General features: G+C 39.5%; 1 protein-coding gene across 8 annotated transcripts in view; it reads left to right on the top strand.

The window, feature by feature from the left end:
* Positions 1 to 16,583, top strand: part of slc4a11 (solute carrier family 4 member 11) — a 127,083-nt gene that overhangs the window by 19,316 nt on the left and 91,184 nt on the right. For 2 of the 8 annotated variants that reach the window (XM_067613403.1, XM_067613400.1), the window contains exon 1: positions 3,748 to 3,933. The exons of 4 other annotated variants lie outside the window; for them this stretch is intronic. In XM_067613403.1, coding sequence (XP_067469504.1) covers positions 3,897 to 3,933 — 37 coding nt within the window. In that variant the 5' untranslated portion in view covers positions 3,748 to 3,896. Of the gene's footprint in view, positions 1 to 3,747; positions 3,934 to 16,583 lie in introns of those variants that run through there. 2 more of the 8 variants (XM_067613404.1, XM_067613406.1) reach the window with 2 other exon arrangements.

The raw sequence follows: 16,583 nt of genomic DNA, 5'->3' as shown, positions 1-16,583 counted from the left end.
CTCCGGGGAGGATGCACCCTGGCTCACTCAGTGACGCATTTGCCCTCAAAGCGTGTAACAGTTCTTATGCAAAACAGACCCACTGGCCATACCACACACAGTGATGTTATATTTGCAGGCTTATGCAAATGACTGACCTTTCACAGAGCATTTACATCAGGGTGGGAAATTAACTTTTTGATCCTGTAGCCTCTGTGTCTGCTGGATTTATATTATATTATTATTAATCAACCAAACTGCTCATTACAAATCTAACTCTTTACAAGCATTTTTGCCAAATAAAGATATTAGACATTTGAAATAACTGGAAAGAGTTTAAATTAACAGTGTCAACAATGACACATTAATGATCAATAAAATGTTAATGTTAAATGGTAGTAAATAACGTGCATGATTTCCCTCATGAAAGCTTTATTTAAGCAATCAATATGGACTTTTTCTGGTAGGCTAGTACTAGTAAATACTGTGTAGCACTTAATATAAACATTCATATTATTTGATATTAATACTAAGCACAGATACATAAATATACATACATTTTTTTCTGTCCATTAAAAAATTCAGCTCTTGCTCCCTTTCTGCTTTTCATTTATTTAACAAATGGCGCCCCTAGAAAATTCCAACTTTAAATCATTCAGTGGAGCTTAGCAGCTTCAGCAAAACACGCAGAGTGTTGGAAACAAAGCTCGACTCCCTTTTTCAGTAGATCATTGATAAGAGCTGCATCCTACGACAGCAAACGCCTCTGTCGTAGAGAGAAGTAGAGGAATTAATATGCAATTTCAATCTACTTACAGTAGTCATTTTTATTTTGAGTTAGTTTATCAGGATCATGGGCCTAACTATAGTACATGGTCAGGTGCAGCAACTTTTAGATATTGCAAAGGAGGAGTGATAGAAGAATCAGCAACACTAGTGAGTTGCTAAGATGAAGAGCAACAAGTGACAAGCACTAATTGTTTTAGTGGCAGTAGGGTTGACACCTTCTGGTCGGTTGCTTGATTAGTTGGTAGATATACTCTTGTCTGACCAAATTCTCATTAGTTGTACCATTGCTGGTGTTCGGGTTAGGTTTCAGTCCTATATATTTTGTATATTATATCAGGATGAAACAGATCTATGTCTGTGCTGACTTTAACTAAGAGCTAGCTCAGGCCTGCAGGCTAACAGTTTGTTAGTGTGCTAATAAATTGCTTAACAGACTTCCAGAGCTGCAGGTTGCTTTCAGGCATCTCAGCAGAGAGTCACTGCTCTGCTGCCCGTTGACAAGCAGGTTTTTCTCAGAAAAACGGAACATCCCGGTGTTTATGTTGATCTTTGCCGTTAGCCGGTTAGCTTCTTGGGTGGATCTTCGCTCTCTTGTGTTCATTTTACAAAATTCAATTACAAACCTTTATGTCACATTTCAATGATACATGCAGATTTTTTTTTCCATCGACCAATTGATTGGTTGAAGAATAGGTAGAATTTCAGTCGACCAAGATTTTCTTTGACTTTGACTACAGCCCTAAGTGACAGTTATTGTAACCAGAAAAGTGTTAATCATGAAGGTATGATAAGTAGATGTAACGGTACTCAAAAGAAAAAAAAACTAGGCTCACTTAGTAGTAACAGCAAAAATACTATAGATGTATAGTGCTTTACTATGGTGCACTTCATGATTGTGTTTGAATAAAACACCAAATAGTACCCACACTGTTGTTGTAACAGTAGGTAGGGATAATAGTAGTTTTTTTTATTATTGTTTATATGTTGGAACAGTTCAGAGGAAAGGGGAGATTGTATTACCTCTGAGTTACTCATCTGTGTTCTCCTTTTGTGTGATGCAACATTTATTAAATCCAACATGAAATTTCCAAATTATGCTTGTGTCATGACAATCCTAACAAGCCTCAGGGTCAACATGTAGAACATCACGATGTCGAAGTTTGTGATGCTGCCTCTTTGGTAACAGCGTATATGATCAGAGGGCTTTATTTCAGTGCCTGTGGGTCATCCTAGGGAGCCCTGTTAAATGTTTTCCAGGGATGTAACCTTTCACGTCAAATCACTTTGCTCTGAAGTTACAGTAAATTGCTAGTACAATGCCTGATAGGGGTCATAGGAAGGATAACTGCGTACCAGATGCAAATATCAGACAGTGCAAAACATCTTTGTGTGAGCTCATTTGTTAAATGGTCATCCAGCATGTGATGATTATTACCATGTTTGGGCAAACTGCTCATTCACTTAATTTATATTTATTACTGAGAAAGGATCATTTCTAATAACAGTAGATTTTCTAAAATGTCTTTTTAAAATATGGAAATGACCAGAGGGAGGTGTGTTTGTGTATATGAATTTCAACCTAATAATGGGATCACCCTTGCAGTTTGTGGTCCTTAGTACAAATCACAATTAATTGATTGGATTTGTGTATTTGGCTGATATGAGCTCACAATGAATGCACTCAATCAGGACTTGAAAGCTGAAACCACACGCTCTCAGCAGCGGTTTGTGTTCTGGACCTGCCATTATGCGGGGCTGGAGATTTTGGCAAGTTAATGCGGAAGTGTCAGCACAAATCTGATCTTAGTCACTGTCACTTCAGTTAGGTATGATGGATTCGTCTGTGCTCTTTGCCATATTTTACCCTCTATAATGCCAGTTGGAAACATGGAAATGAATAGCTGAAATTAGAAACAGTTCTGAATGTAGTTTATTCTTGATTTATGTTGTTCTGCTTTACTTTATTTGACTGTAATGCAATAAACAGCAATAAATGTTTGTCATCCTCTTCTTGCATCAGTGCAGGGTTGTTAGTTTTGATCAGGGCTGAAACTAAAAGCTGTTTTAATTATCCATTAATCTGATTATTTTTGCTGTTAATCAACTAATGATATCTGTATATAACTTCTTTTGTCCAATCATCAGTTCAAAATCAAACATACCATGACAAGAAAATAATAAAATAATAATATTTTGATTTTGTAAGCTTTATTTTTTGCTGGTTTGTCCATGTGAGTGTTTTATAATTTGGCTTTTCAGAGGTTAGAGATTTATAGCTTTTGTTTGTGTGTGTGTGTGATTGTTTGATGACTAGAAGAGAGCTACAGTCTGTCTTTTACGTATTAATATTTATAGCCGTTCAATAGTTCTCTCATCATGATGTTGAATTATTGAAAACTTTTAGCAGCAGACTAGACCAAGACTATGAACAGCACACTAGAGTCTGTCTGTAGCTACGTGTGTGTGAGTGAAAGGGAGATGTAAAAAAAAAAAAAGAGAGTGAGTCATTTCAATCTTTTAATCTTTTGAGCAGTTTGTGAACCGAAACTTTTTGTCAGCTGTCGAGCTTGGTTTGGGGCTTGGTTGTGTTTCTGTTTTTTTTTTTTTTGTAAACTGACACAAGCTAGTATAAGTGAACAAGTATAAACGTATACGAATGAGATCATGGAGAGAGATTAGTTCACACTCATGGTCAAACTAGTTTAGTCAGTTTAAGCCTTGTAACAAAGCATAATGGCGACCAGGTGAGTAGATATGGCTGACAAGAGGATGACATGTTGCATGTAGGGTTTGCTGTGTTTAGAGAAGTGTGTTGGGGAGGTGTGTCTTGACATGAGGTTTGCCTTGTTGCATGCTGGCCAGCCATAGGCTGCTGAGTGGTGGGCTGGGATAAAGGAGCAGAGGAAGAAAAGTGAAGGCACTAGGACCCAGCGGCAAAACCGTGAGTAGGCAGGCAGAGTGGGGCTGAGTCACTGCATGTGTCTGAGAGGCAGTCAGAAACAGAGCAGAGCAAGGGAGCAGAGGTGATCTCACACTCATCAGCACAGGATAACACAACCATGATGGGTTGACTTGGGGGGGAGGTGGTTGGAGAGAGGAAGTGTGCATTCGCCACCACTTGCTCAGCTATGGAGACCAACAAAGTTCTTCATTTCGTGCCTTCGGGTAAGTGGATCAAAGCTCTCAGAGCTGCTCCTGAGCTGTGCACGACACGGCGTTCACTGGGAGAACCTTGGGGTTCCCTACCTAGTGAAACCTGAGAACCCCCCGTGCAAAATGTGCAACCCACCTCTACTTCCACGCTCAGACACGGCAGATGTTTGGGTGTGCATGTGTTCTACTGTAAATACTTGGTGGTTTTTTTTTTTGTGCTTGATCTTTCTTTGTACTTGGAACTGTGGTAATGTTCAGTTTGTGATAGAAAATCCTGTTTTTATATTTTTTTTCAGGGGAGGTGGGGTTTTAGAAGCCTTGTTGTGCTTAGAAATGCAGATGTTTTTGTGCATTTTTGTGTGAGTATGCGCTTGCCGTTTTTCTTTATTTTTTTCTTGTTTATGTCTGGTATGCGACAGGAGAGGTTCCTGCGTCGTAATTCTTCAGTTCAGGAACTGAACCTTGAGAAACGATTGCATTGCAAACCCTCTTAGAGAAAGGCAGTATACCTGTCGAGCAGGGACAGCTGGAATGCAGAGGAAGCCTGGGCTTATAATGCACTTTCTCATGTGTTGCACTGACAGGGCTCATGCATGTGCGCATGCATGAGAAATCTACACAGCGCAACACGGGAGAGAAATCTACACAGCACAAGAAACAATTTGTGTGAACGTGCACATGTATTTGTGTGTACTGTATGCGTGTGTCTGTAGATGTTTCTGTGCATGAGAAACGGGGAGAAAAAAAAGATGTGTACATTCATACATTGGTGTGTGTTTGTACTGGCTAGAGATGTGTGTGTGTGTGTGTGTGTGTGTGAGAAATAGAGATAGAGAAAGACAGACAGATTAGTGTTGGTGACAGCCACAGGAGAGCAGCGAGTTCTCCCCTCGCTGAAAGTCCTCTGAGAACCCAGAGCCCATTTGGAGGTGTGATGCGGCTGCCTCCTCACTTTCATTTTGTCTGGGAAGGCAGAGCGGGATACTGCGTCTGAGTGTGTATGTGTGTTTATGTGTGTATGTGTGTGTGTGTGTGTGTGTGTGATGAGGACGTTTTGTGGGATAATGCGAGTGCGGGAATATTATTTGAGCGTGTGTGTGTCTGTGTGCGTGTGAGTGCACAACTGTAGTGTGTGGGATAACGTGCGGGAATATCTTTGTGTTTGTGTGCATTTTTGTATGTATGTGTTTTTCAGAGTTCAGTCGTGCTCTGGTGTGTTGTGTGAGAATGTGTGTGTGTGTGTGTGTGTGTCTGTGCGTGAGCGTCATGCACTGTGCACACTAACTACATCTCTGAGTGTGTGTCGGGGCGTGATGGACACTGCTGTGGCTCGTCCTCTGAAGAGTAATTTGCATTCATTTGCTTAGGAGCTGATTAGAAGCGAAGAGGGCATGTTTGATCCTTGCAGCAGAACAATTTGGTTGTGCGAGCAGGAAGGTATTCAAAAGATTTGTTACCACTTACAGAAAAGGTTGAGGCAGAGGTTTAAAACAGGGTTGGTGGTGATAGGAGAAATGTCTGATCCAGTAATGTCTAATCCATTTAATTACAGTCGTTCTCAATTTTTTGTGTCATGTAATTAGACCTGGGATTTAGATATGGATATTAAGATTTTACTGCCCAATAGAAGAAAATGACCAAAATATTATATGCAGGATGATGTTATTGATCAACACCAGCGACTCAACAAATACTTTGCCAGAGGATTAGATTCCCCCCCGCTTTCCAAACTCACTTTACTGCCGTCTGGATTATCAAATAAGGCAGAGCGAGCTTTTCTGCGTAGCACCTCTCATCACATATAACAAGAACATGTTGTCCGTCAGAAGGCTCAAATGAGGCTGCCTATACAGATTACAGGAAATGTTTTTTATTGGTGTTGTCATCAGGAACATTACCGACCCCTCATTGCAGCATATTGTGAGTAATCTTCCAGATCGTGTCATTATCAGTGGGAACCTGTCGACAGGTGAAGGAGCAGCTGGGAGCCGTGGGAGGAGGTCAGGAGATGTGGGATTCACTTTATGGAGTTGTAAATTACCAGAGAACTTACACATGTAATTACACAAGGTGATAATATTGCAGTGAATTGCTGATTTAATGCTGTGGTGTAGAGTGATTTACCTTTTTGTTACATTTGTTATAGTAAAAAGGTTTTGTTCTCAAAATGCCCAGCATCAACAAAACACTGCTCCTGAGAACAGTTGTTTTTTTTATTATTGATTAATCTGTCAAATATTTTTTAGAGTAATTGTCATTAATCACAAGTTCTCTGAGCCCAAGATGACAGCTTGTTTTGTCCAAAACACAAAGATGTTCAATCTACAATTATATAAATCAGACAAAAGCAGCACAACCTAACATTTGAGGAGCTGAAACCAGCAATTGTTTGGCATTTTTGCTTGATAAACGAGTTCAATGAATAAGTACTTATCAAACTTATCTTTCTGTCAGTTGACAAATCAATGAATCTATTAATTGTTGTAGCACTATTAACAATGCATTGTGAGAACGTACTTACAGAATAGCTAAATTATAACAGCTGCGATGTTGAGGATGAACTTTTATATTTTTTCCCTTTGGCTGATATCTTGATTCATCACATTACATAAAAGTAATATTCAAATTAGGGATTGACACTAATTGAGTAGTATTGTTGTTTATGACGTTCAGTGAACTGCAATATTATAGTTATTTTATAAAGTTTTGTTGTCCAAATTAATGATTCAAAGTAACTTTCAACTGAAAGCTAACACAATTTGTTACAGAATTTTTGTTCTACATGTGTGATAACTACTACTATTACTACTCTCTGATGTTATGTAAAACAATGAAACACTAGTTTTTGCGCTGGTCATCAAGCGGATTATTTTGTGTAAATCTGCCATATCGTGATGTTTTTGTAAATTTCAGAAAAATTCATAATGTCAATGTGTATTATTTAGAGCTGCAACAATTAGTTGATTAATCGAATATCTAATCGATTGTCAGAAAATTATGCAGCAACTACTCTGATAATTATCGAATCGTTTGTCATTTTTCAAGCAAAAATACCAAAAATTCACCGGTTTCTGCTTCTCAAATGTGAAGATTTGCTGCTTTTCTTTGTCATATATGACAGCAAAGTGAATATCTTTGGGTTTTGGACAAGATATTTGAATAAATAACCTTGAGCTTTGGGAAATTATAATTGGGATTTTCTCTTTTTTCTGAAAATTCATAGACTAAATGATTAATCGATTAATTGAGAAAATAGAGATTAATTGATGATGAAAATAATGATTAGTTGCACCCCTAATTATTAACATTAATGTTATTGTTATTAATAGTAATATTCATTTTAACCATATCATCCAGGCCAAACTACTTAAATGACATAAGTGAAATACAGTATCTGTCTTTGATCTTGTTTTATAATTAGCGTCTTTCAGTATAATTCCATCTCCAAAGTGTCGACTGAAGATACAAAGATCTGGCTCTGCAAAATCTGTAAAAACTGTAAATCCAGCCACTCAAGACAGATTTCAACCGTCTTTTTTTAAACAGGTCTGATTAAATATCATAATCACAACATAAAACTGAAATCTCACAGTGTCGTCATGCTTCGTACTAGCAGGGGTGTCAATCTTCAGGTGTGACAGACAGCCTGATAATCAGTGTTGCAGCCGTGACCTGCAGAGCCAGAAAATATCAGCATGTAGGACACATAGTGGCTGTGTGAATTAGTAGTTCGGCCATGTGGAAGTGGAGGTGTGTGTGACTGAAGACGGATGACGTGTGCGTGTGTGCATGCGTGTGTGTGTTTGTGTGCTGTAGATGTGACAGTGATCTCTGATCAGTATTCACCGCTGGCAACAGATCTCAGAAGCTCCAGCCTCTGAGCACAGCCATCTGGGCAGAGGAGAAACACACATCGACACACACATACAAATTATTATACAGTACCACACACACACACACACATACATACACACACATACGCAAATACACGCCAGCACTGAAATATCACAAAAACACATCCATGCAAGACATGACAAGACAGCCACACATGCACAAGTGTATTTGCATGTAAGCATTTGTTTGAGAATTCACACGCACACCTATATGCGCACACACAAAAATACACACTCGCACCGCCGGTGTGACAGATATTGTCCATACACACCTCTCATAATTATATACACAATTCATTCTATCTACATAATTTGTTGGTTTACACACACAAAACAATTATGTAGATGTGTCAACACAGACACTCATCCTGCACAGTTCAAAGAACACAGAATGAAGACCACACATTCATTACAGTTACAACACACACACACACACACACACACACACATATATGCACATACTCCTGATTGTCCTTATATCTCTGTCTTACTATATCTTTATTTTTCTCCCACTCACACATTTACATAAATGCACACTCTTATCTGGATCCACAAAATACACACACACGCACGCGCACACACACAGTGCCGTACCATGGACCAGTGCATATTTTTGGAAAAAGGTAGAATAGGCGAAAGATAGTGCTTTAGAAGTGTGGGTTTTTTTTTTTAACATCTAGGCCTGCAGTAGTGAAACTTTGATGAAAACATTTCCTGTCATCAGTAAGGGGTCTTGTAGCCACTGTGAGACTGGTGTTTTTGTTATGACGTATTAAACTTTATCATAATCAGAAGCTATTTAATCACCGAGGGTAGCAAATGTACAGCAATTTGTTAAGGTGACAAATTCCTGACAGATATTGTGTGGCATTAGTGAGCACTGACTTTTATTTACTGTTTAGTCACGTTCTGAATGTCACGCACTCTTGTATGAACAGTGTCTAATTTGCGCTGTAGCTTCTGACACTTAGTCTTTCAGTGATATACGATTTTCTCACTACGGCATCAATGAGGTGCAAGTACCACAACAACTACTGTTGCTACTATAAAAAAAATATAAAAGGATTTAATCTATATATATATTCAATATGCTCTGTACAATGTTCAGTATTGGAATACCACATTCATGTCATTGTAAATGTTTTTAAAGTGAGAGACTCAGGATGGCAAATGACAAAGAAGGCAGGAAAATTGCAAAAACATTTAGATTTTTTGTACGGAGGCACACAATGGAAAGCGCTGCTGTGCCTATTTTGTATTTTTGCGGCTACAAAGGCTGGGTTTTTTGCACAGTCTGCCACCTGCCTGTTCAGACCAGGGCAGCGGCACAATATGCATAGTCAGTAGCGAACTGTGACTCTTAAACCTTGGCCCTCAGACCCCACTTCCCTCATCTGGGGAAAAAAGTATTATAGTACTGCAAAAAGTTACCTATAACAATTCCAGCTCTGAAACAAAAATTTAGACACTAGTCCAGCCTCAGCAATACAACGAGCAAACAGCACGGAGAGAGCGAGAGTTATCACCAAAACAAAAAAAACCCAGCTAATTTCTTAAGCAAAATCCTCCTTACAAATAATGGCCTCATAACACAAGCTGACAGTCGACCCCTCCTACCACACAAAACCAACAAAATTTCATGTAAACCTACACATCATGACAGCGCACACACAGCCAAGCAACCATTAGCGACAGACACTTCAGAGCCGTGAACAGTGAACAGCGATCATGGTATTTTAGAACCCACCACCACAAAAAAAGCAATATTATTAAATAATATCAATATTATTAGATTGGCACAGCGGCCCATTAAACATATATATGTACGGTTTATTTGGGAAAACTGTCTTTGTGCATAATGACTACTGAGCTGGTAAATTTACAGATTGACCGCTAATTCTGCATAATGACCTTAACATATCCAAAACTGTGGCAGCAGCGGCGGGCAGAATAAAATCAGTTGGCACAGCAGCCTATTAGATTTTAAATAACTTACCCTTTGATGATTGCATTAACTCCAACTTTTTATTAAAAGTTAATCTTGAAAAGAGCGCGGATAATAAATTTGCAACGGTGTCCTCCTCACTAGCGGTAACATTACTTGCGGCTTCTGTTGTGAACCAACAGGCTAGCTAGCTAGTTTATCTGGGTATTTTTTCCTGCCAGCTTGTGATTTGTGTCCCACACAGCGGGTGGAACTTGTCATAAAGTTAGTGATAACAAAGCCCACCCATTTAGAGGGAAGATATGATTGGTCGACTTGAAATTAGTCTCTCATTTCATTACTATTGTTCAGCCCTTTGTAAATTTACAATTGGACCACCAATCACAGAGCTGAAAGCATAGCATTTCCTTCCCAGCAACTGCAGAGGCAGCAAAATTCTGATAGGGAGACAAAGGGGCTCCTTTCATTTAACCCTTCACATTCCAACAAAAACTGAATAGGCGGGTTTGAAAGGTTTATTTCCTCAGAAACATTTTGTTTAGATGTTGATTGTCAAATTATGCATTGATAAAATAAAATGAGAACTGATGACTTTTTAAAATATTGTTTTTTAGATTATCTTGGTTCCTCAGAGAGCTCCCGTCTGTACAGTGCATCCATGTTCTGTGAGGTTTTATGCCTCCGCGCCGGTGACAGCCCTGGCCAGAGGCATTATGTTTTTGGGTTGTCTGTCCATCCCATTCTCGTGAGAACGCCTTGAGGGAATTTCTTCAAATTTGGCACAAATGTCCACTTGGACTCAAGGATGAACTGATTAGGATTTGGTCGTTAAAGGTCAAGGTCACTCTGACCTCACAAAACACGTTTTTGGCCATAACTCAAGAATTCACACGCTAATAATGACAAAGTTTTGCAAAAATATCTAATAGGATAAAATGATGAAGTGATGACATTTTATATACAGAAGTTCGAAGGTCAACTTCACTGTGACATCATAATTTTCTGCAAAAACACTTTTCTGGCCATTATTCAACACCATAACTCAGGAACAGAAGGAGAGATTGTGACCATATTTCACACTAAAATTGGGTGCCCACCTTGAAACTGCGGTGATTGTATAGATCTTCTGTGCTGCCAGGTTGAAGATGTATGTGAAGCATCCATGCTTTATAATTTGTAGTTTCTTTGCAGCAACATCCATATCTGAAACATTGTCTACTGTCATGGCTACAACTTTGTGTGAACACATACAAGAAAAATACATTTAATACCTTTTTTAATGAAATTCCTTCAGAGTCTTCACAACAATATTATATGAATCTGGACAGACATGGGTGTAAAATACAACTTGACTGCTTGGTGGAGGCACACAACTGTGAGGTATTTCTAGTTTAGCCTTATGTTGATGATGGGACACCCAAATAGACCCCTGTTGTGTATTCACACTTGCATCTCTGCATGTTCTAGATTAATTTCCTCTTTGGAAAATCTGATCTGGCCTCCATGTCATTACCAGCTGTCAGCACATTGAAAGAAAGAAGCTGATGTACTGTAATTGGCCAGAATTGTCACCAGCCCCTAAAGGACCAGATATACTTTGGACACCAGACATGCACGTGATAATCTGTACACCACCATGGGTGTCTGCAAACACACGTGCTCACACATGTGTGTTGGCATGTACAATCCATGTAATCATACATTTTGGGCTGCACATGAACAGTCTATGTGGATCCTCACAAACATGGGCATATTTACATCATGCACAATGTTGTTGCTATGTGGATGTGGGAAGTATAAATTGGTCCATATTCCATTGAGTTTCTCAGTACGCTCCAGGTGCACTTTGCACCTCGGCACACTGGTCACAGCACACCGGAATGCACCTAAAACCATAATTTAATAACTAATTTAATAATGTCTTCTTCTGTATGTTGACTAAAGATCAGGCTTTTAGTTTTTTACCAATTTTTCACAACAAATACTCATATTTTTTAAAAAGAAGCAGAAAGATTTATATTGACTTTCATTTCAATTTTATGTCCCCACTCATCTAAAAGATGTTTTTGTTGCAAGAAGACACTTACTACTACAGTGTGCATTAAACATGGTGCTGTTGGTGCAGGGAATACCTTTTCAAGGACAAGACTAAATTGCCAATGCCTGAGTAGTTCTTTAAGCAGAAGCAAGATGTTGAAGTATTAACACAAGCTCTGCAGTGTTCCCTTCAACCAGGGCCTTGGCCAGGACATATTTTAAATTAACTGAATAACTAACAAGTAACAGCCAAACGCTGCAATCATAGCTGTCTGACAGACAACCAGAGGCAACATAAAAAATGAAAAAAAGTCTTAAAACCGTGGCATTCACAGGAGGCTCAGTTTGCAAACACTGCCATACTGGTTGCTATGGTAACTGAGTGCTCAGTGCCCCAGTCCGTTCAGTTCAGACAACTGAATGAAAAGTTTTCAGATTGTCTTTAACAATAGATGCTGTTTTTATCCGTGAAATAACATTAGCTAACACTTACAGATACATTAGCTAACACTGCAGCAGATTTCAGTGGTTTTGTTCTGCATGTTGATAAGTTAAATGGACTGCATTCATATAGCGCCTTTTGAGTCTTATCAAGCACTCAAAGCTCTTTACAATACATGCCAACATTCACCCATTCACACACACATTCATACACTGATGGCAGAGGCTGCCATGCAAGGTGCTAACCCGCCCATCAGGAACGATACAGCGCTTCCTATTCAAAGCACCCCACAATGTTCTGTGCTCAGTGTGTCTGTGAATGGGTGCCCAAGGACACTTCGACATGCAGACTGGAGGAGCCGGGGCTCGAATCACCAACCTTCTGATTAGTGGGCTGTACCTCCCCACAAGTTTAATTGTGGTTTAAATGTGGCTGGTGATTGCTAGTTAATGTGAGTCTAAATAACTGTTGGAGAAAATACTGTTATCCTAAATATTTATGTACATTATGCAGGCCTGCACAAACATCGTATTTATCATATCTAAGAAATTACACAAATACCTAAAGTTTCTCACTCATATTGATATTATGTCTTCCAACCTTCCCATGTCACTGACAGCATCCCAGGGAGGTGTGCATCTTAACTGGAAGACTTGATAGACTATTCATAGGGGTACTGAAATTGATGTTGCTTAAACAACAAATATTTTTTCACCTTTATTCACAAAAACAACCAAACAAAGTGTAGCCTGGGGTAAAAGTTACTGAGATCCAGACATCGGGGACGTACTTACAGTGGTGCCTTCAAGTCAAGTCATTTTTATTATATACCACCAAATCACAACAGAAGTTATATCAGGGCACTTTTAAAATAAAGCAGTTCTAGACCATACTCTTTAATTTACAGAGACCCAACATTCCCTCATGAGCAAGCACTTGGTGATAGGGGCAAGGAAAAACTCCCTTTTAATGAGAGAGAGAGAGAGAGAGAGACACAGAGAAGCACAGCAACAGCGATAATCACAATAACACCAATAATAATAATCAAAATATTACTAATAATAATAGCAGTAGCAGTGGGTAAAAATTACTACTACTACTACTACTACTACTACTACTACTAATAATAATAATAATAGCAGCTGCAGCAGCGATGAGGTGTCAAGCTGGACAGCAGTTGGTCTCCTGCGAGACGAGAAAGCACAAAACTATGAGGTGGATACCAAGTTAGTAACATGCATTAATAGCACATAAATGCATACAGAGGGAGAAGGGGAGGAGGAGAGAGGAGCTCAGTGCATCATGGGAAGTCCCCCAGCAGTCTAGGCTTATAACAGCATAACTAGGGGCTGGTCCGAGGCAAACCTGGGCCGCCCCTAACTATAAGCTTTATCAATAAGGGAAGTTTAAGCCTACTCTTAAGCGTAGAGAGGGTGTCTGCCTCCTGGAACCAAACTGGTATTCAACATCCAAATTACTTCCATCACAAACTATACTGCTGTGTATTTTGTATATATTTTTACATAGACAGGAGAAAGCCAAGTAATAAATTAAGGACCCATGCCCAGAGCTAAATTGCGGTGAACAGAGTTGATTGTCAACAAAATGCTCCATTTAGATCGCTCCATAACATTTTCATTGTATTTTAGTCCTCTGAGTTGGCCAAATATGCATCATGAATGTTTTTCGAAAATTACTAAATTCTATTCTGAATTCCACCCTAATGTGGAATTTACAAGCTATTTAAACAGCCTATCCCCATTAACGTCATGTGTAAAAATAGCCCTGTAGTCCCAACATGGTATTTAATGTGTTACTCTGGCAAACCATTTAATTCCACACGTCCCCATTGCTTTATAGCCCCTCCAGATGTGACTGTATAAAAAGCATCTATTGTTGGGAGGATGCTAGCAAAACTTTTGTCCTCTTTTTCATCCTCCAGATAAAATTGGGTTTAACTACTAGTGTGCTGCATCATTTGAAGAACAACCAGTAGTCATAAATCAAGAGTGAATCCAGTTACACCAGTTGTACAGTTAGTTATTTTTAACCCTTATGACAAAAGCCGAGAGTCAGACAGTCATTATTAGATTGCTCCTTTTTATTCACAAAATTGGATGTCGTGTTTTTAGCAACAGATCAATTTGAATTTATGAGTATTTAAAACGTTTTCATTGGGTGAAAGTGGAAGATGAAAAACTGATGTTACGGGGCCTTTAGTGTAGATTTGATCCACTTTAATAATCTAATCTCATTCAAAATACAATAGATGCTTTTAACTCGGAAATAAGGTAGATTGTCAGCAGCCGTTTCCCCCAAATTTAAAGCAAAATATCATTCGCTGAGTCACACATACATACATTAAGATTAAGTTGATGTTGCTATTTTTACATACATAAACACATATACATGCACATGTGAAGAAAATGCAAAAAAACCACACACAGTGTTGGTGGTCCCCTCCCTTCTTTGGTCATGACATCCCGCCCTGGTTTGCCGTTGTGTAATTAGGCTAGTTTACCGCTACCCTCTCACATATGCACACCCATACACTGCAGATGAAAGCTTTCTCCACAGGTTACAGCGCAGGAAGCAGTACCGTGCACAGGCGAGGTATTTGTTTCAGTTCCTATTTAATATTGCTCTTGTACAGTCTACCAAGGCTGCACAACATTGCCAGCACAGAACAATTTGTACTGTGCCGGCTACTTCTGCTTTGCAGTGAATTTAATTTAAAACCAACAAACAGATCGCAACAGAGCGGTAGACATGGTGCTCTGCTGCTGCCTTCCCCTCGATATATACCCCCCTCCTCAATGTAATAATTATTCCAAGATGTCTGAGAACGCCGGTGTCGATGAATTCCCAAACCTTGATTGGAAGGTTGCCTCGTCCATGTGCCTGATCGAAAATATCCATGTGCTAAATAGAGTGTAGCACTATGCATAGCAGACATAACACACTCTCACGAGGGTGTTGGCACACACACACTCACACGCATTTTATCATAATCTCACTGACACACATGCATGAGTGTGCAGGGACACACACACATGCACACACACTTGTCCTATCATGTATGACCCACGCAACTCAAACAATGCATTTTGAACTGCAGAAACAAGTTGCATCATGTTGTATGATGAGTCCTGCAGATATTTACTCCTTCCTGCTCACACTGTTATTTATGTCATGCTGCTGTTTTCATACAACTGTTGAATGTTGATTTTGTACACATCGACTGGTATGTGTGGTCTCGGTCCATAAGAGATGCTTTTCCACTGTTCCATTAATGTGTGCCTGATGCTCTTTTTGTCCTTGTGCCATGTTTTGCCGGTGTAGTTTACATTGTCAGTATACCGCAGAGCTAAAATTGCATCCTGACTCCAGCACATTTAATGTAGTTGATTTTGTAGTTGCAATGTGACTCGGTAGCACTGGTGCATAGACATTTTGGCATAGCAGCACACTGAGTGACATACAAGGGCAAAAGGATCTCACCAGCAGTGTAAATAGAGGGTTCAAGACATAAATTAGACAGAGGACTACAAAAACCACTCTCCACCCAGTGTCAGGTGGAGGATTAAACAAGACGGTCAGCAGTAAGACCTACTGTAGGACGATAAGCTGGAGAACAGTAGCCAAGGTTTCTTAATTTAAATTCTGTCCGCGTGGTACGGGTTATAACTAAGCTAAGTAAAGAGACAGCTACTGAACAGAGCAGGGCAGAGCACTGACACGGCTGAGGTTAGCGGTTTGAGTCTCACGCGGGCCCTGCATGATATAAAAAAAAAAAAAGTATGAATACTCAGCTGCAAGGCTCCTTTGATTAAAATGTACATTAAACTTTATATTTTATCTATTACTGGAAAGCATTATGTAGTCGGAGCAATGTCAGAATCCAAATCACTTATTCCAAGTTTTATGTAAGGTAGAATTTTCCATCTTTTTATATAAGGTGGAAATGGACAGTCTGACACATGTATAGTAGACTGGACTTTGTGTCGGCATTTTCTCTCCTGCTGTCTTACATCGATTCAGCTGAAACTGCGTCTGTGTAGTTCTATGGGGGGACACCATAAATGAAAAGCAGTGAGATATGCTGTCGGATGGCGGGCAGGGTGGAGCAGCATACAGTAGAAGGCTGTGTGGAGAACAGCAGACTTGAAAGGGAGATGGTGGCCTGGCTTTAATCGAGCCAGAGGAAGAGGGGAATGTGCAAGCAATTAGTAGGAATCCCCTAGCACTGGCTTTTTTTTTTTTTTGTTTTTTTTCCTTTTTTCTTCTTCTTCTTCTTCTTCTTCACCCCCTTCTATGAAAATCGGAGCAGCCAATTGCTGTAGCA

The sequence above is a fragment of the Thunnus thynnus genome, chromosome 16, assembly GCF_963924715.1.
Source record: "Thunnus thynnus chromosome 16, fThuThy2.1, whole genome shotgun sequence".
Taxonomy (NCBI): Eukaryota; Metazoa; Chordata; class Actinopteri; order Scombriformes; family Scombridae; genus Thunnus; species Thunnus thynnus.
This window is presented reverse-complemented; position numbering and strand designations above follow the sequence as displayed.